A 20,406-nucleotide genomic window follows, 5' to 3' on the forward strand; every position below is an offset into this window, starting at 1 on the left:
CCCCTCGTGAGCTCCTTGCTCGCCCCCCTCAGTGTCCACCTGGGCAGCAGTATCCCCAGCTGGCCCCTTCCCACATCTGACCAGGGATGACCCCTGGGATGGAGAGGCCCCTGCTCCAGGGCGGCCAGGCCTCCGGGACCTGCTTCTCAGTGCTGAGCAGCACAGAGAAGGAAGCCCTGAGCAGGAAGTGCTGAGGCACCGGGTGAGGGCGGGGGGCTTTGCAGAGGGGAGCCCGGCCTCCCTGGGCAGGAGCAGCGACCACAGCCCCCCACTGCGGGCAGGCGGGATGAGGTTGATTTAAAAGGCAGATGGGCCTCTGGCCGAAGCACTCAGCTCTGCACCCAGCTACTGCCCCCCGCGGGCTGTAAGAGCGCCCAGACTTCCGGACTAGCTGGGGCGGGTGCCGTGTGAGCCCAGCTAGTCCCCCCCCAACCCCGCCCTCCTTCCTCCCCTCCCCCTGCGCGCTGTGTCTGCCCAGCCTCTCCTAAGACGGACGCTTGGCACTATGTCTCTGCTTAACCCTGTCCTGCAACCCCCCGGGGTGAAGGCCTATCTGAGCCAAGGGGAGCGCTTCATCCGATGGGATGATGTGAGTGGGGCTGGGCGGAGGGCTGCAGGGGTGGCGGCTGCGCTGCTTGGGGCTTTGCAGGGGGGTGGGCGCTGGCTTGGTTTATGTCTGCCAGGACTCAGGCGCCTCTGTGGCTTGGCCAGGCAGCTGACACAACTACCCAGATAAACAAACCTGGGTGGGAGGGTGTGTGCCCTGAGCCTGTGTCCCTGGGCTGCTGGGGCTAAGGCTCTGTGTCTGGATGTGGGAAGACGATAGCTGCCTGGGTGGTCATAGGAGGAAATTTCTTTGGGTCTGGGTCTTCCTTTCCCCAAAGCCCCCAAGAAGAGAAGGGTGTGTTGCTCCCGGTCTGGGCAGTGGGAGGAAAGGTGTCCCAGAGCTGAGGCAGGGCCAGCAGCAGAGGTGAGCCAGGCCCCTACTCCCAGCACAGACAGCCCATTCCAGCCCCAGCCGGACGCCTGGACTGGAATCCTCGCCCCTCCCCACCTGGCCCCGGCCCCGTCCCTGTCCCTGGGATGCCCTGCTCTCCCCCAGCTGCTGTGGGGTGGCCACGAAAGGCTCCTGGACCCAAAGTGAGAACTGGAGGCTCTCCTCCCAGGGGCCTGGGAGGGAACGGATAGACTTCTGCTTCCGCCAGCTGCTCTCAGCCTGGCTCCCTGACGCCGGCCCGTCTGCAGGGAAGGGGAAACCACACTTTGCCCTGTACCTCTGTCTCCACTGTGTCTGCTGCTTCCCAAACTGGGCCTGCTTCCCAGCCTCCAGTCCTCCAGGAGCCTGAAGATGTGTGTGTTGCCATAGACCAGGGATTCTCCTGGGCGGGTGAGAGGAACAACTTGGGGCCCCTCCTTCAGGGAGGTAAGACGGCTGGGCTGGCCCAGCATGACAGTCAGCACTGGCTGCTCCCAGGAAGGGAACCTGAAACCTCTGGACTGGCTGCGGGGGGAGGAAGGGCCCTTAGGGCTGGTTCCTTCTCCTTACAGGTGGGATGAGGGGGCTCTGAGTCTGAGTTAAGGCTCTCAGGCCTTTGGGGCTGGGCTAAGCTGAGTAATCTGGTTGCCATGGCTCTGGGGAGTGGGCCTGTGGTGAGAGGCTTTCTGCTTCTCCATGAGTGGTGTGGTCACTGCAGCATGGTGGAGCCATGTCCCAGGAGCCCGTGGAATGAGGGAAGTGGCTCAGAATGAAAAGTGAAGTGGCCTCTCTCCGTTCCTCTGGGAAGTGCGTGTAACCTGACTGGGCAGAGGGTCATCAGGGATGGGGACGTGCTATGTGGCCTTCTCTGCAAGCCAGCATCCGTGTACCTGGCAGGCCCGCTGCCCTCCCCAAGGCAGGGCACTGCAGGGTCCTGGATCCTGCCTCCCACGAGCAGGAATCTTCCCCGTCACGGGGCACACACACCTGCCAGACGAGGCTCTGCTCTCAGACTGCCTTTGGCCCAGTAGGCAGATGACCTGGGTACTGGAAAAGCACAATGCACAGGATGTAATCAACTCCCAGCTTACTTTTGTGTCCCACAGCCCGTTTACAATGTATTCTGTGGGAGAAGCTCCCCCATGACCGACCCATGGAAGGAAACTCAGCCAGTCATGAGATGTTCCATTTGCTCCTGGGGAATAGACAAGCCTAGGACACTTTTCCTCACAAAGCCCAGTCTTACTTCAGAAACTAGTTATAACTCACAACTCCAGTCTTAATTTAGAATGACATCTTCTGCCCCACCTCCAAGAATGGTTTCAGGTGGGCTGCAGGCCCTGTGGAAAGGCCTGTGGGAGGGTTCCCTGATCTTCCTCTATGCCCACTAGGGGTGGGGTGCCGTGAGGAAGGAGGGAAAGAGGTACCAAAGTTCTTAACTGAGCAGCTGCTATCACGGAGTGGGCCTGGCGGAAGTGTAAGGCTTCTTCTTTCTCTCAGGCGCATTTTTGAGGATTCTTAGGAGACCCTCCCACTGAGCTGGGGATCTCCTATTTAGGGTCCTCCTGCCATCTCTGTTTCAGGAGCTCACTTGAAACTACTTCTTTAGCCCCGCAGAATCCAGTTACCACCCTCAGCTTCCTGCACCTTCGGCTTTGCCCCTTTCACCCACGGGCCCACTCTGGACCCAGAAAATACTCACGGGTTCATTGCCCCACAGACTCTGGGGGTTCGGGCTCACCTAGCACACCAGCATCTCTCTCACCCGCTCAGTTTCCTGGGCAGGAGTCAGACCCCAGTTTGCCATGCACCACAACTGCAGGGGTGACGAAAGCTCTCCAAGTGGGAGCTTAAGGTGAGGGGTCAGGTACCCCGACCCTCCCTTTGGGAGGGAAGGGAGCTCACAACACAGCTTTCTCCAAAATTAGGTTCCTCACACAGTATTCTCTTTCCCCCCATATCCTAACTGCCCCTGATCTGAGAACCTTTTTCTGGGCCATCTCCTTTGTAAATTCTGCATTTGGTCTGGTTTGGTGTGCAGCCAACTATCAGGCCTTGTTGGAAACTTCGATTTTAGTATCGTGTTATTTGTGCACACAGAGACCATTTAAATAAAAGGCAGGCTCTGTGCTCTGTGAGCGGAGCAGGAACTCAGAAGCCAGTTCATTTTTCATTCACTTGCTCCTTCAGCAAACATGGCGCGTGCAACTCATGGTCTAGTACAGGCTTGTTTCCCGGGAGTCCGGGAGCCCCTTGGGGATTTCCTGGAGGGGCTTCCAGGTCTGAGAACCGGCCCCCGCCCTGTTGTTGCAGCATGCTTCAGGAAAGGCTTTGCAGAAGCTAGTCTTTGATGGTATTTTAGGCAAGAGGGGCTGGGTGCTGAGGCTGGGAGGTGGGAAGGCACTTGGGACAGCTGGGGGGTGGGGCAGTGGAGGTTCATGGATGGAAGGGCTGGGCAGGCAGGAAGCTTAGGCAGCTTTGCGGGAGTTGGGCTCTCAGCTCTCACCGTGTTCAGCTCTTCTGGGGGTAGCATGGAGTCTTGGTGAGGGACATTCTACCTCTTTGGCTGAGCTGTGGGCCTCGAAAATAGTGTGAGGTGGGGGCCAAGACCCTGCTTGGGGTCTAGAGGGAGATCTTCTATTTGGGATTTAGAGGGGAAACCCTCTTCTCTTCCAGAAATGTCATCTCCAATCCTCTATCCCTCCCCACCCCTGGTTCAGAGCTTTTAAGGCTTATACCCAGCCCTTAGCTCTGGAGAACAAAGAGAAATGCCTGCAGATGCCTGGGATGGCCACCTCCTAGGCAGATGGTGAGCTCTGAAACCCCTGGCCTGGGCCAGGAAAGCTCGGCCTGAAGTCTCAGAGCAGGGAGCTGACTCCTTCTCTCTGCAGGAAACAACAGTAGCCTCCCCGGTTATCCTCCGTGTGGATCCCAAGGGCTACTACTTGTACTGGACATATCAGAATAAGGTGAGGCGGCCCCTACCTACCATGGCCCTGAGCTCCTGCTGTTCCATTGAGTCCAAGCAGCCTCCCGATGACACAGGGGTGGAGGTGTGGATGCCAGGAGTATAGAGTGACCCAGAAGGGTGGCTCTGGGGGGATCTCCTGTGGGCAGGGGCTATTTGCTTTGTGGGGGAGGATGCAGTCACTCCATCCATGGCTGCCTTGGGCCCAGATGCTTCAGCTTTAGTGTCCCTTGGAGAGAGAGAGAGAAAGGAATTAGAGCTACTGCTGAAGGCTGATTCCCTGCCTGTGGTTCTGGGTAAACTTGAGGGCTCAGAGAGATCAGAGAAGGTCCTCGGCACCTGGGCGGAAGGAAGGGAGGGGGAACCTGGGGAGAGTCCAGGATGGTGGAGGGGAGGCTGGAGGTCACAGCTCCCAAGTAACTGAGTGGCCAGGGGAGGAGTGGCCAGAGGGGAAGGGAGGAGCGTCACCATGAGGAAGGAGAGCCCGATCGCTGAGGAGGGAAGGCTGGGGTCTGGGAAGCCCCACAGTCCTGGCATCTAGAGAAGGCAGCTGGCCAAGGTGTGAAGGGCTGTGAAGCTCCCTCCTCGCTGCCCTTCATTCTTGACCTGATGTCTTTGTCCACATCCTGTCTTTGCTCCTACCAGGAGATGGAGTTTCTGGATATCACCAGCATCCGGGACACCCGCTTTGGGAAGTTTGCCAAGATGCCCAAGGTAAGTGGGCCCAGTAGCAGCCCAGGCTCAGCAAGGCCACCAGCTCCACGGGGCTGGGGCAGGAGTCCCTGTGGGGGCAGGGAGCCTGATCTCTGGAGCCAGGGAAGGGTCCGTGGGCTGAGCAGAGGGTCTCTCCCTGAGCTGAGGAAGGGGTATGACTGCTCCCTGGCTTGCTGGGGCTTTGGTATCAGGGCACAGTGGATGGAGATGTTGCGTGGCCACCTACTGCCCCTAGAGCACCCCAGGCTGTCTGGGAGGTGTTGCTTGCATCCTCTCCCCCTCCACCCCGACTGCTTTGCCTATATTTGCCTAATGCTGGTAGGAAAATTGGAGGAAGGGATTGGTGGAAAGCAGGATTCCCTGAGACTGGGGACTAAGAATCTGTCTTCAAATGAAAAATGGCAAACAAAATCCACAGAACTCCCAGGCCCCAAAGTCTTGGTTAATCTCTTCCTGTGGGCCTCTCCCTCCCGTGGCTCCTAAGATGGGCATGGATGGGATGCCACCCCCATGGGCCAGATTTCAGGTGGCTGAGAGGGAAAGACAGGGAGAGCCACAGTGGGCAGGGATGGGGGCACACACCTCTGATCCTAACTGTGTCACGACCTGCTGCAGAGCCAGAAGCTCCGGGATGTCTTCAACATGGACTTTCCTGACAACAACTTCCTGCTGAAGACGCTCACCGTGGTGTCTGGCCCCGACATGGTGGACCTCACCTTCCATAACTTCGTCTCCTACAAAGAGAACGTGGGCAAGGTGCACCGGGGGCGCCTGGTCTGGGGCTGGGCACCTGGGACAGCCTGAGAGACGGGCCGGGGCCACGACGTGGGGCGGCACCTTTGTGGTTGGGGGCCTGACTGCTGTGCCCTGGGGTCCTGCAGGACTGGGCTGAAGATATCCTGGCTCTGGCCAAGCACCCGCTGATGGCCAACGCCTCCCGCAGCACCTTCCTGGACAAGAGGTAAGTGCCTGCCTGCCTGGCCTAAGCGCATGGGGCTAAGTGTGTCAGCCCGGGCCTTGACGGGCTGCTTTCTGCCCACCAGCCTGGTGAAGCTCAAGATGCAGCTCAACCCTGAAGGGAAGATTCCTGTGAAGAAGTGAGTCTCCCCTCCCCCCTCCCCACATGTCCTCTGAGCTCCCCAAGGCCTTCCCTCTCCAGGCCTGACCCCTCTCTTGGCCTGGTGCTTTTCTCTGCTTCTTCAGTTTTTTCCAGATGTTTCCTGCTGACCGCAAGCGGGTGGAAGCTGCCCTCAGCGCCTGCCACCTCCCAAAAGGCAAGGTGAGTGGTTCCCCCCTCCCCAGCCCACCCCCAGCATTCTCCTTCTCATCTGAGTTGCCTTGGACTGGAGGGCACCCTGGGCAGGCCTGGTGGGGATGGGGAGGGCAGGAATGACAGTTCAGTCCCAGCCAAGAGCCCGAAAAGTCAGTTCACTCTAGAGCCACCGGTTCCTGATACAAGGCACAGTGACAGAACCGGGGCAGGGGGTTGAGGTGCCGGGTTCAGAGCAGGTTGGTCTATACCCCTTCAGCTCCAATAGGAAAACATTTTTCCTTTTTTTTTACTTAAGTAATTTTTAATTACAAGTCGTATGCTGGGTCACCCCATGAGATGCCTTATGTGACTTACAAAAAGGAGCCCTCTGGGCAGATGCAGCCCTGAGCCAGGGTTCCTGCCTGGCGGGGGTAGATCTCAGGCCCCTGTCCTCCCTTGGCCGGTGCCTTTGTGGATTCCATGGAGTCTTTTCTCCTGGTAAGAATTTGGAATGTTATAAATAAATAAAACTAAGGCCTCATAGATCACCTGTCCACATGAATCCCAGAAGGAATACTTCCCCCACACTCAACTCTACGGAGCTGGTGACCCCTTGGTGCAATGAGCCACAGGGGATGCAAGCTTGGGGTTGGGGAGAGGGTGGGAATGGGCTGCTGCTGAGGGCACCACTTGGGCTGTCACATCCAGCCTCCTTTTCTCCTGCCTCCTGAGTTCCCACTTTGGCTAAGTCCTCCTTATTTATCAGCTCTCCTGCATCCCGGTAGGAGCCGTTGAGCCATCTTTGCTTGCAGCTGATGGGTCCAAGATCCGGTCCAGCTATCCTGCTCAGAGCCCCTGCTCCAAACTAAGACTGATGATGGCTTTCCAGAATGATCCTGGAAAAAAAAAAAAAAAAAAAAGAACAGAATGATCCTGGAAAACATCTGATGGGTTTTTCTGGAATGGAATGCAAAGGCACAGAATCCCTGAATGCCACCAAATCTACTTTCTGTTTCTGTTTCTATGGATTTGTCTATTCTGGACATTTCATGTAAATGGAATCATACAATATGTGATCTTTGATGTCAGGCTTCATTCATTTAGCACAGTGTTTTCAAGCTTCATCCATGTTGTAGCATGTAGCAGTAGTTCATTCCTTTTTATTGTGGAATACTATTCCATTGTGTGGATATACCACATTTTGTTCAACTGTTCAACAGTTGATGGACATTTGGGTTGTTTCCACTTCTGGGCTATTATGAATAATGCTGCTATGAACGATTCTGTCTGGACGTATGTTTTCAAGTCACTTGAGGACATACCTAGGGGTGGAATTCTTCGGTCATATGGTAACTCTATACTTAACATTTTGAGGAAATGCCACACTGTTTTCCAAAATGACTATACCATTTTACAATCCCACCAGCATTGTACGAGGGTTCCAATTTCTCCACATCTTCATCAACACTTGTTATTGTCTGTCTTTTTTTTTTCTTTTTTTTACTTTAGTCATCCTGTGAGTGTGATGTGGTATCTCATTGTGGTTTTATGTTATTTATTTATTTATTTTGGCCACGCCACCCATCTTGCGGGACCTTAGTCCCCTAATAAGGGATCAAACCCGTGCCCCCTGCAGTGGAAGTTCAGAGTCCTGACCATTGGACCGCCAGGGAATTCCCCTCATTGTGGTTTTGATTTGCATTTCCCTAAGGACTAACGATGCTGACTGAGCATCTCTTCATGTGCTTCTTGGTCATTCGCATATCTTCTTTGGAGAAATATCTATTCAAATTCATTGCCCATCTTTCAGTTGGGTTTTCTTTTAGTGTGAAGTCGTCTACTACTGGATATCTGATTTGCAAATATTTTCTCCCATTCTTTTTACTTTATTGACAGTATCCTTTGGAACACCAAAATTTTTAATTTGGATGAAGTCCAATCTGTCTATTTTTTTGTTATTGTGCCTTGTGCTTTTTGGTGTCTCCAACTATGGTTGTTGAATTGTCTATTTCTCCCTTCAGTTCTGTCAGTTTTGCTTCGTGCATCTTGGGGTTCCGTTGTCAGGTGCATTGTTTATTTGCAAATTGCTTCTTTTTGAAAATTTATCCTCCATTTAAAAAGAAAAAGATAGCCCACAGCTCTGGCAAACAGCGAAGCTTGCTTCTGAGCTCTTTTCTTCCCAGTTCTGGTCATTCTTAGTTTGAATCCTGTCCCAGCCAAGAGACTAGCCAGTATCAATCCAGGGGCAAAGCAAACCAGCTAAGATGCTCTCTGCTCAGCAACCAGGGCCTTGAAAAGTGGGGGCTCAGGGTGCCCTTGATGCTCTTCTGTCTGTCCTGAGCCCTCCCTCTCCCCGGGCTGCCTCGCGCAGGGCTGGGCCTAGTCTGTAGTGCTGGAAGGTGGGGGCAGGAGTCATCAGGTGACTCTCTATCCCCCAGAATGATGCCATCAATCCCGAGGACTTCCCAGAATCCGTCTACAAGAGTTTCCTCATGAGCCTTTGTCCTCGGCCAGAAATAGATGAGATCTTCACTTCCTAGTGAGCTTCTTGGGCTGGGCTGGTCTTGGGGAAGGGGTGGTGGCTAAAATTCCCACCTGCCATGCTGACAATTAGGTAGCGTTGCTGGAGAAGGGGGTTGTCCTAGCTCCCACCACCCACACCCCAGCCCCCAGCCCAGGGGATACAGAGGAGACCTGTGCTCCTCTCTTTGGCCTGCAGCCACGCCAAGGCCAAACCCTACATGACTAAGGAGCACCTGGCCAAATTCATCAACCAGAAACAGCGCGACTCCAGGCTCAACTCCCTGCTGTTCCCGCCTGCGCGGCCTGACCAGGTGCAGGGCCTCATCGACAAGTACGAGCCCAGAGGCATCAACGTGCAGAGGGGTGAGGACTAAGGGAACTTCTGATCCTCCACGGTCCTCTCCGGTCCTGGCAGCCGGGCTGCTGCCCTGACAACCACCCCTGTCCCCCAGGCCAGCTGTCCCCCGAGGGCATGGTGTGGTTTCTCTGCGGGCCAGAGAACAGCGTGCTGGCCCAGGACAAGCTGCTCCTGCACCACGACATGACGCAGCCGCTCAACCATTACTTCATCAACTCCTCCCACAACACCTACCTGACAGGTGGGCCCTGGCGACCTCACTGCCAACCTCTCCTTTTACGGGGGCTGTTCCTGCTCCCTGAATCCCCTGCAGGGGTTGCCCACAGGGCTGCCCCATGATGGAGTGGGGCGGGGCAGAGCGGGACTGCCCTTGAGTGGAGCCCCCGCCCCTCCTCTGGCTCAGCCGGCCAGTTCTCAGGCCTTTCCTCTGCCGAGATGTACCGCCAGGTGCTGCTGGCGGGCTGCCGCTGCGTGGAGCTGGACTGCTGGAAGGGGAAGCCTCCTGATGAGGAGCCCATTATCACCCACGGCTTCACCATGACCACAGACATCTATTTCAAGGTGAGACTCGTCGTGTGGAGGCTGGTGGCAGTGGCACTAGGGAAGGGCCCTGGGCCATGAGCTTTTTGGGGTTGGGGGCAGTGAGGCCTGAGAGGAGGGATGGCTGGGAGGCCTTGGACCAGCGTGGGTCCAGAGAGGACCAGAAGAGACACGGGGCCAAGAGTGGCCCTCCAATTCTATGTGTGTGTTGAAACTGGGGAGTGGGGAAGGATGCCGTTGAGGGAGGCGAAGCCTGGAGGCACAGCACTGACCTCCCCATGGGGTCTCCTTCTCCTCCAGGAAGCAATTGAAGCTATTGCAGAAAGTGCCTTTAAGACCTCCCCTTATCCGGTCATCCTGTCGTTTGAAAACCACGTGGACTCGTGCGTATCCAGGCCATCCAGCCTCATTCTCTACCCTGTCCCCATCTCCCGCCTGCAGCTGCCCTCCCCACAACTGTCCCCAGCCTCTAGCCATGCCTTCTGGCTCTCTCCCGGGTCTCAACACAATCTCCTTGGGACCCCAGGCTCTCCTGCCTGTGTCCCTGCCTCCCCAACATCTTGAGCCCCTGATCTGGGTCATCAGGGGGCACAAAAGGATGGACAAGAGGCTGGAGTGGAGCTGCTGAACCACATCCACTTCTGCTCCCTGCAGACCCCGCCAACAGGCTAAGATGGCCGAGTACTGCCGAACGATATTTGGGGATATGCTGCTCACAGAGCCACTGGAAAAGTTCCCCGTGAGTGGACTTCACTGTGGGGCATCTGGGTCTGAGGGCTGGGGAGCCAGAGCAGGGTGCCAGATTAAGGAGGCAGATGTCCCCAGAGGATGCTGGGGTTCATTTGGGAGGACTGGGGCTGGGGTCCTATCATCTACCACGTGTTAGGCACTGTGCTGGGCTTGGGGGGTATGTCAGTAGCAGAGGGGCAGTCCCAGCCTTCAGATCACTCACCCTCTAGTCAGGAGGCAGACAAGTAACCAGGCCATTACAACCAGTGGCTGCTACGAGAGCACCTGGGGCTTCAGATCTGGTCTTGAGGATCAGGGAAGGCTTCCTGGAGGAGGTGATGGCTAAGCTGAAACCTGAGGGAAAGAATGGATTTATCTTGGTGAGAGTGGGGAAGGGTGTTCTAGGCAGGCTGAGTAGTTGAGAAAAGATCACTGAGGAGCTGGGATAAGTTGGGTCAGGCAGGGGTTTAGCGCACGAGGTGGGAGTGATGAGAGGAGAGGCTGGAGAGTTAGGCCGGGGGCAGGTGCAGCGTAGCCTGCCATGCAGGAGCTTGGGCTACACCCTGAAGGTGCGGAGATAGTGCTGAGGACCCTCTCTCCTCTCCCACAGCTGAAACCAGGCATCCCCCTGCCCAGCCCTGAGGATCTCCGAGGCAAGATCCTCATCAAGAACAAAAAGAACCAGTTTTCTGGTCCCCCAGCCCCCAGCCAGGAGCCGGGCGGGGAGGCTGAGGGGAGCGGCCCACCCAGTGTCCCTGTGGGTGAGGACACAGGTGAGTCCGCCTGGGAGGAGTGGGGGTGGCCGTGGAGGAGCATCTGGAATGAGGGGCTGGGCCTGGAGGGGAGAGCCAGCCTGGTGTGGGGGTCTCCCCCGCCCCCAGTGCTGATGGAGCTGTATGTGGCAGTGTGGGCTGGTGAGGAAGGGGCTGAGCTGGAGGAGGAGGAGGTGGAAGAGGAAGAGGAGGAGTCGGGAAGCCTGGATGAAGAAGAGATGAAGAAGATGCAGTCAGATGAGGTGTGTGGGGAGCCCCGAGGCCCTTCTGCCAGCTCCACTGCAGAGCCCTCCAGGCGGGGGCGTGGGACCGGGTCCCTGGGCTCTGAACTGGCCTCTTCCCCATCCTCCCCCCTTCTCCCTAGGGCACAGCGGGCCTGGAGGTGACGGCTTACAAGGAGATGTCCAGCCTAGTCAATTACGTCCAACCCACCAAGTTCATCTCCTTCGAGTCCTCTGCCCGTGAGTTAGCATGCGGTGGTGGTACGCTGGAAGTTAGGCTAGATGCAGGAGAAGGCCCTTAGGAAGCGTGTCCAGATGCCACAGCAGCCTGATGGGTGGGGGTGAGGGCGAGGCGGGTCCTCCCTCTCCTTGGGCTGGGGGCCCTGTTTAGAAATACCCAGCAGAGGAGCCAGGCAAAGGCATGTTTAAGTGGCAGTGGCTCCCAGTGTCCCATCACTGTACTGAGAACTTGGCACCAAGCAGAATGCTCTGGAGTGTGTCGGTGACAGGCAGGTCATTTACCAAGGGCCACCTCGGCCGGGCGGCCTGGGGCTCCTGCAGCTTCCTTCTGTGGCTGCCTGGGCATGAGGACTCCTGGGATGGGGAGGAAGGCAAAGAAACCAGCCAGCGCACACCTGCCCCTTGTTCCCTTCCCTTTCTGAGCGCGTCCATGCTGTTTACCTTTATCTTCTCCGGACATGCGCGCTAAGAGTTCCTCTCACCCTCTGTGCACAGCCCCGACACGAACACCTTTTTCCGTACGCGCTCTGCAGCACTGGCTCCTCATCCCTGAAGCCCCAGCCTGCACCCCCTCCTGTGCACCACCCTTGCTGTGTGCCTCTTACCCCTGCACCCTGCTCCCTGGGCATCACAGCGTGTTCCTGACCCCCTGGGCTCATCGCTGTGTGTTTCCCACACCCTCTGCGTCCACCCAGGGCATGTACCCCACCCTTTAGGACTCTGGCACGCACACCCCATCCCTGTGCGTATGTATCCACTGTGCGTACCCTTTACCTCCAGCACACACTGCTACCCACACAGATCTGCACATTCCCCACCCCAGGGGTGGCCCCTCAACCCTCAGCCCTCGGTGGAAACGCTAGGTTGGAGGCATCTCTGTGCTGGAGGGAGCCGCACCACAGGGGAGGGCAAGTCTGTGGGAGGGGTCAGGCTGACGCGGACTCTCCTTCCTCTTTCTCCCCTACACAGAGAAGAACCGAAGTTATGTCATTTCCTCCTTCACGGAGCTCAAGGCTTACGACCTGCTCTCCAAGTCCTCAGTGCAGTTTGTGGAGTATCCTTGAGACCTCAGTGCCAGGGTCCCCGGTGGGGTGGAGGGAAGGGGGAGGCCTGGGACGGGGCTCGCAGGGGGTCTGTGGGTCTTCGCGGTGCAGGTGGCTTTGCTGGCTCCTATACCCTGCGGCAGCTACAACAAGCGCCAGATGAGCCGCATCTACCCCAAGGGCACCCGCATGGACTCCTCCAACTACATGCCCCAGATGTTCTGGAATGCTGGTTGCCAGATGGTCGCCCTCAACTTCCAGACGATGGGTGAGGGCATGCTCAGGCCCTTAAGAACCTTCCCCTGCCCCTCCCACCTTTACCCCTTCCCTGGGGAGGGGGTGTCTTTGGAACAGACCTGGGGGCCGGGGGGCTGATGTTCATTTAGGCTCTGGGCGCATGTGCATGTGTGTGAGCGTTTAGTGCATCAGCTCATGCCTATGTGACTGCACGTATACGAGTATGTCTGTGACGATGCCAGGGTGCTGGCATGGGTTCTGGCTGCTCGGCCTGAGTGGGTCTGTGGGAACACCTGCTCCACTGGCCTCAACTCCCACTGTGAGCTTGAGGTCCGGTTGTGGCTTTGCTCCTGCTGACTCCAGGTTGCGGGCCCTTCCTGAGAGATGAGACCCTAAGGAACCAGGCTGGGACATGAGAAACCCTCATCCTCACGGTCCACCCAACCTCCCCATTTGCGAGACGGGAAAGGCTGGGAAATGTGGAAAGAGAGGCTGCGTGCAGACCCAGAGCTGGGCCGCCCTTCCTGAGTGCCCTTGTCCCCCCAGACCTGCCCATGCAGCAGAACATGGCGCTCTTTGAGTTCAACGGGCAGAGTGGCTACCTCCTCAAGCATGAGTTCATGCGTCGGTTGGACAAGCAGTTCAACCCCTTCTCGGTGGACCGCATCGACGTGGTGGTAGCCACCACCCTTTCCATTACGGCAAGGCCCTGAGGTGGACAAGTGGCCGGGAGGGCTGCGGTCTTGAGGAGAAAGACACAGGAGCCCCACTCCTCCATTCCCAACCCCCTCCCCGATATCCCGAAAACTTCAGCCCCAGCCAGTTCGTGCAGTAGCAAGTTGCCTTGGAAACTGCCTCCTCCTCAGCACTGGAGGCTGCCTCTTGGTCCCCATGGAAACCAAGGGGAAGGGCTGAGGCTGGGGTGGGGGAGGGGAGAAGAGTGGGGCAGCAGGAGCCCCAGGCCCCGGGGGGAGGGCCGTGTTCCTTCCTCGCTGGGGAGGGAGGCGGGGAGTCCCACACCTCTTCCCTAAATGCTGGAAGCACCCTGGGTGCCAGAGCTTAGCTGTAACCCTTAAGCCACACAGCCTCTACTCTGTGGCCAGAATTGAATGGGGCTCTTCACAGTATCCAAGAATGGATGGTTCAGCTGGCGGGGCTGGAGGCCCTAAGTTCTGGGGAATGGCCTGGGTGGGGGAGCTGATGCTGGTCTCCCATGGGCCCCAAACTCCAGGTGATCTCTGGGCAGTTCCTGTCAGAACGCAGTGTGCGCACCTATGTGGAAGTGGAGCTGTTTGGCCTTCCTGGGGACCCCAAGAGGCGCTATCGCACCAAGCTGTCACCCAGTACCAATTCCATCAATCCTGTCTGGAAGGAGGAGCCCTTTGTCTTTGAAAAGGTGGGGTGGCTAGATCAGGGCAGGGGCTGGGATCTGTCCCTGGTTCTTGGTCTCTACTTGTAGAAGAGAAAACACATAAAGGGATTTCCTTGATCCTCCTCCTCTCCCCACCCATCTGTGCCCTCCTGAGTTTCAAGAGTCCAAAAACCAAGTTTACAGAAATTTACTTTGTGGGCAAGTTTTGTATGTGTGTGTACATGTGTGTATGTGCATGCTTGTCCATGTTACGATTAGAGGCAGAAATGTGAACTCCCAGACCAGGGTGCAGGGACCCAAGGAATCACGGGGGCCTTTTGCTCCCATTGGATACTTGTTGACAAAGCTTCCAAGGGCTGTCTGCACCAGGCCCCCTGGAGCCCTGGGCTGCACATCCAGCTGTCTGCCCTGTGTGGACCAGCCATGACATGAGCCGTTAGGATGTCTATGTGTGTGGCTTAGAGTGGGCCCTCTGTCCACACCAAATCCAGTAAAGCCCGCCATGTTCTCACACTGACCCTAGATTTCTGGAATCAGGGAAGGGGGGCAGCTTGGCCACTCTCTCCCTTCTCCAGCTCGTCCTGTCCTGAACTCTCCCCAGATCTTGATGCCTGAGCTGGCCTCCCTCAGGGTGGCTGTGATGGAAGATGGCAACAAGTTTCTTGGACACCGCATCATCCCCATCAATGCCCTGAATTCTGGTAAGGATAGGGGTTCTTCTTTGCTGTTCCCAGTGGGTCTGAGACCAAGACCAGCATCAGGATCCCGTCCAGAGTGTGGGGCAGCTTCAGGGAGGTGGCCTTGTCATGTTATCAGCCCGGGAAAGTGGGGCAGGAATAGGACCTCTCCAGGAAACTGACAGAGGTGGGGACTCTGCCCACCCAACACAATGTCTCTAATTCTCTGGAACTACTGGGGCGGTTTCCCAAGTAGCTGACACTTATTGGGCACTTAAAATGCTTTACGGGCTTATAACACTTTCTCACTTAATCCTAACAATAACCACATGAGGTAGAGCCAGACTAAAGCCAGAAGTGTCGAGTACTGGGCTGCTGGTGAGCAGTGCTGGGCAGCAGTGGGCTCTGCCTCACTGGCCACCTGGTCACGTCCCACAGGATACCACCATCTGTGCCTGCACAGTGAGAGCAACATGCCGCTCACCATGCCTGCACTCTTTGTCTTCCTGGAGATGAAGGACTATGTACCTGACACCTGGGCAGGTGGGAGGCCCGTGGAATGTTGGAAGCCCCAGGGTGTCCATCCGCCCCCTCTCTCCGCAAGCCAGCCTCCAGAGCGGGGCAGGACAGGGTATCCTGGCATAGGTGAGGATGGGGGAGGCTCCCAGGTACATCTCCTTATCAGGCCCACCATGTCCCTGTGCACCCAGATCTCACGGTGGCCCTCGCCAATCCCATCAAGTTCTTCAGTGCCCATGATAAGAAGTCTGTGAAGCTCAAGGAAGCCATGGGAGGCCTGCCTGAGGTCCGTGTTGTTAGGTCCACTGCCAGGGGCCCCCACGAGCTGCACCCTCTCTGTGGGAAGATGAGGGAGGGGGCAGAGTCCAGGGCTCAGGGAGAGAAGCACCTTCCTAACACGCCCTCCCTACACAGAATCCCTTCCCTCTTGGGAGTCCAATTGCCCGCCAGGTCAATGGGGCATCGGCTCCAACAAGCAACGGGTCAGCAGGTACGCACTGCGGGGTCCCCCCACCTACCAGAAGGGTCTTGATCTCTCCGCTGCACCGGTAGGTACATCCGAGACGGGCGGCAGATCTCTATAAAAACAAAAACAAAAACAACCCCGAAAACTTTCACCTGGGGAGGGAACGGCTGCATGTGAAGCCTCGGGCTGGGCAGTGCGCAGCAGGGGGCCCACACCGCCACCCCCGGGAGGCGCGGGAGCGGCCGAGCCGAGGGCACCGGAGAGCCTCTCCTTTGGCTCTTGCAGCAGCCGGGGCCAAGGCCAGGGAGGAGGCCACGAAAGAAGCTGCGGGTAAGGCCTGCTGAGACCGAGGGACGTTGGGGTCGAGCCCGGGGAGGGTCCGGGACTCGGGGTGGGGGGCGGTTCCCGGGGGGCGCGCGCCTCACCCCTGCCCCAGCAGAGCCGCGGACCGCCAGCCTGGAGGAGCTGCGGGAGCTGAAGGGCCTCGTGAAGCTGCAGCGGCGGCACGAGAAGGAGCTGCGGGAGCTGGAGCGGCGCGGCGCGCGGCGCTGGGAGGAGCTGCTGCAGAGGGGCGCGGCGCAGCAGGCCGAGCTCCGGCCGCCGGGCGCTGGGGGCGGCGACGAGGGTCGGGGCCGCAAGCTCGGCCCGGGGAAAGGCTCCCGCAAAAAGAGGTAAGGGCGGCGGAGGCATCCTGCACCCCGCGGCTCGGGCGCGGGCGGCCTGGGGCTCACGGCTTGTCCCCACATGGCCTCCACAGGACCCCGCCGGGCGAGGACCCCGCCGGGGCGGCGCCGGCCGAAGGCCCCGAGGGCGCGGACGCGCGTCTGCGAGAGCTGAGGGACAGGCTAGAGCTGGAGCTGCTGCAGCAGGGCGAGGAGCAGTGCGAGTGTGTCCTGAGACGCAGGGCGCAGCAAGTGGCCGAGGTGCCAGCGTGGGGGAGGGGAGGCAGCGAGGGCCCGACCGACCCCACACCCTCTGCACAGCCAAGGGCATCTCTTCCGTCTTAGCTCAGCCGGTCCTTCCTCTCCCTCAGCAAATAACCAAGATGATGGAGCTGGCCAGAGAGAAACAGGCTGCAGAGCTGAAGACCCTCAAGGAGACTTTGGAGACGTATGCCTGCCTCCCTTCTACACCTGACTCTTACCTCCCAGGAGGGCCCAAGTCTCAGGAAGCATCTTCCTGATGCCTGTTTCTCTGCAGTGACACCAAAGAGATGAAGAAAAAGCTGGAGGCCAAGAGGCTGGAGCGGATCCAGGCCATGATGAGGGTCACCACAGACAAGATGGCTCAGGAGAGGTGAGCCCTGGAGGGGAGGCGCAGGACTCAAACTCCAGGCCCGGTGCTGAGCAGGAACCACACTGGGTGGGAAGGGGCCTTCCTACAAGTGGGTCCTGACTTGCTTCCCAGAGATGTGCCTGTCTCCTGGTTCTGGAAAGTTAATTCTACTTCCGTCACCTCTGATCAGAGAATGTCCTCCTTAGGCAAAACACAGATGCCACCACTATTTGAGGAGAGAGGAGAATTTAAGGGAAAATCAAGTGTGTAAAGAGGGAGGTGAAACCTTGGGAGAGCTGATTCCCACCTGCACTTTCCCATGCATACCTTGAAGAACAGTGCATTTTAGTGAGGAAGCCCTTCCCTTAAAGGGCCCCCAGGGCTGCCAATATCTCCTTAGGATCCTCCTTGTGTCCCCATGCTTACCCCTCTGGCTGGTTCCCAGACCAGACACAGATGCATGCCAGCCACAGAGGGTTCTACGATGGAGTTCTCATGTTGCCTACACCCTGTGGAGGCTTTGTCTCATCCAGCTCTTCCCAGGGGCCCCCTGCCCTCTCTGAAACTCTGATCACCCCAACAGGTTGAAGAGAGAGATTAACAACTCCCACATCCAGGAGGTGGTGCAGGTCATCAAGCAGGTGTGTAAGAGCTGTGCCCTTCCCAAACACACTCTCTCTCTCTCTGAGGGAAGGAGTGGCCCCAAGGCCTTTACTTTGCCCTTACTGAGGTGCACTCAGCTGATGGGCTGAGTGGCCCATCAGCTAGGGATGGGGGGAGAGGCAGTAGAGGGGAGGGGCTTCCCGTAGGCCATCCAGGGTTCTGACCTTTGTGCAGAGGTTGGGATACCAGCCTAAAGGAGTCTGTCTTTGGCCAGCTGCCCTCGATGGAAATGATATGGGCCAGCTGGCCAAGGGGAGGTGGGATTGGGGTGGGTGAGTAAGAGGGAGCAAGGGGGCTTCCAGAGTCAGGCTTCCAGGGAGTCAGAAGAGGAAGGAAAGCCCTGTGGAGAATGTCCCTAAAGCTCCCTGGGGATTACTAACAACAGTAACAGAGCTACCAGCTCCTGAGTCCCGACCTTGTGCAGGCACTAAGCCGGGTGCTTCACATGAACCGTCTCATATAATCCTTCATAATCCAGCAAGACAGGTACTATTATCCTCATTTTACAAATTAAAAAACAAAACAAAACAAAAAACCCAACTTTTCAAAGGTTAAGGAATTTGTCCAAAGGCTCACAGCTGGTTGACTGGGATTGTAGCTGGATTTCACCCCAGATTGCCTGCTTATGCTGTCCTGATTCTCTGTCTCTCACTCCTGCCCAGATGACAGAGAACCTGGAGAGGCACCAGGAGAAGCTGGAAGAGAAGCAGGCAGCCTGCCTGGAACAGATCCGGGAGATGGAAAAGCAGGTGACGGGGGCGACCACTACCCTGGCCCACAGCAGAGCTGGCTTGGCTCCAGGGTGTAAAGGGACCCAGCTCTGGGGAGCTGCCAGTCAAGAGGTGGATGGTGGTGGGGGACTCGCCCCTCTCCAGGGGGTCAGGGCTCTGATTCCCAGGGGATCATGAGGCAGCTCTGCAGATCTCTTTGCTTGATTGGAATTCCCTCTCCTGAAAGATCCCCTGATGGGCTCCACTACCCCCACCACCCCCCCTGATCTCCTGGGAGGTCTGAACAAACCAGGCATCTCCTGGTTCCACTGTTCAGGCGAGGAAGAGTGGGCAGGTGGCCCATCCTGAGCCAGGGGGTGGTCCTTGCTGTCCCCACAGTTCCAGCAGGAGGCGCTGGCAGAGTACGAGGCCAAGATGAAGGGCCTGGAGGTGGAAGTGAAGGAGTCGGTGAGGACCTGCCTCAGGGCCTGCTTGCCCTCTGCGGAGGAGGACAAGCCTGAGAGGCCCTGCCGGGTCTCCAGGGAGCTGTGTGAGCAGGATGCACTCACAGAGAACACAGACGCCCAGGAGAGCCTCCTCTGATGCCCTCATGCCCTTGGGACATTCTGCAAGGACATTCACCCTTCTCTGGGACGTGGGTCCATTCCCCCTGGAGGAAAGGGCCCCAGCACCGTGAAGCTGCGGGAAGCTGGAGCTCCCTTGGACACTGGAGCCCCTTTCTCAACAGCCAGGCTAAGTAGGAGGCAGGAAGCAGGCCAGCTGGGGCCCATCTGGGGCCTGAGGTCCTCTCCATCCAACATCCTGCCCCTCCTGCTTCCGCTTCCCTTCTGAACAAGCGTCTGTCACATGTTTGTTGAGGGCAAAAGAATATGAACTTGGAGGCATGAAATGGGGCCCTGGCCCCACTCTGCATTTCCTAGTGTGCCACTCTGGACTCAGTTTCCTCACCTGGAGGGTTAGGCCCGGCCACCTGGAACCTCCACTCCATCACGTGTAGTTCAAGCAGGTCCAAACTCCAAACTCTCCTGCCATAAGGCGGGCAGCTCACCCTGGCTTCTAGGCCCCATCTTGGGCTTGCCCTGAGTTGGCCTCATGGTCAGCTCCCTGATACAGAGTCCGGCACTTCCTTCCAGCTCCCTGGGGACAGCTGCTCCCAGGATCCCAGGCTAAGGTGCCTTCCGTGCCTCCTGCCCTTGGGGGATGGCAGGCTGATGTGGAAAAGCTGCCTCAGCTGTGTGGCCCTCAGGCCACTGAGACAACTGGGGCTGGGGGTGAGGGGAGAAGGACGGCCTTTTGGGCACTCTCCCACCCAGAGCCCAGCCACCCCTTTTCCTAGGCCTGGGGGGTACTTCCCAGCATGTGCCCCCGCTCAGGCTGTCTGACAAGGTCAGCACCATTTTCTCTCCTGACTTTATGAGGTTTATTTATTTTTCTCTTTCTTACTCCTACTAAAGAACCCTGTCTCAAGATTTCCTGCCTAAGCCTGGCCTCTGTTCTACAGCTAAGAAAGAGGGGGGTGGGCAGGGCTTCCCTGGTGGCGCAGTGGTTAAGAATCCACCTGCCAGTGCAGGGGACATGGGTACGAGCCTTGGTCCGGGAAGATCCCACATGCCACGGAGCAGCTAAACCTGTGCGCCACAACTACTGAGCCTGCGCTCTAGAGCCCGTGAGTCACAACTACTGAAGCCCGAGCACCTACAGCCTGTGCTCTGCAACAAGAGAAGCCACTGCAATGAGAAGCCCACGCACCGCAACTAGAGAAAGCCCGCGCGCAGCAACGAAGACCCAACCCAGCCAAAAATAAATAAAAGAAATGGGGGGGGCAGCAGAGTAGAGTGCCCCCCAAATGAAGTGGGCTGGGGAAAAAGTCCATGAGAATTGACCCGGGCGTGAGGTCCCTTCTAGAGCCCAGTGGAATGGCCCTGCCTCTGGGCTTGAAGAGGATTCACTTCCCCATCTGCCGGCCCTGATGCCACAACCACTGGAAAATGATGTCACCCTTCTGCTCCACTCCTCACCAGATGTGGCCCTTCCTTGTCTCCACCCTCAGGGCTGGAGCAGAAGAACCTCCTGCAGAGGTGCCCCCCACCCTCTTGGGGAGTCGCAAGCTGTCAGGCCACCTGGGCCCC

The 20,406-nt window shown here is 57.7% G+C and overlaps 1 protein-coding gene across 1 annotated transcript; it reads left to right on the forward strand.

Annotated features, from left to right (window-relative positions):
• Positions 1 to 505: 505 nt before the first annotated feature.
• Positions 506 to 19,746, forward strand: PLCB2 (phospholipase C beta 2; the record flags this gene model as incomplete). Its single annotated transcript, XM_079701251.1, is given in 34 exon segments — positions 506 to 589; positions 3,868 to 3,945; positions 4,590 to 4,658; positions 5,274 to 5,414; positions 5,540 to 5,619; positions 5,702 to 5,755; positions 5,862 to 5,937; positions 8,349 to 8,449; positions 8,630 to 8,796; positions 8,886 to 9,032; positions 9,195 to 9,352; positions 9,632 to 9,714; positions 9,986 to 10,070; positions 10,671 to 10,833; positions 10,966 to 11,075; positions 11,198 to 11,294; positions 12,264 to 12,348; positions 12,481 to 12,605; positions 13,121 to 13,275; positions 13,806 to 13,970; positions 14,548 to 14,647; positions 15,062 to 15,166; positions 15,334 to 15,428; positions 15,557 to 15,632; positions 15,873 to 15,938; positions 16,048 to 16,279; positions 16,366 to 16,531; positions 16,642 to 16,718; positions 16,809 to 16,904; positions 17,467 to 17,524; positions 18,209 to 18,295; positions 18,656 to 18,832; positions 19,378 to 19,456; positions 19,459 to 19,746. Coding segments are annotated over 34 exon segments (3,792 nt in total). The 3' UTR covers positions 19,614 to 19,746.
• Positions 19,747 to 20,406: the final 660 nt, after the last annotated feature.

The sequence above is a fragment of the Hyperoodon ampullatus genome (assembly GCF_949752795.1).
Source record: "Hyperoodon ampullatus genome assembly, chromosome: 3".
Taxonomy (NCBI): domain Eukaryota; kingdom Metazoa; phylum Chordata; class Mammalia; order Artiodactyla; family Ziphiidae; genus Hyperoodon; species Hyperoodon ampullatus.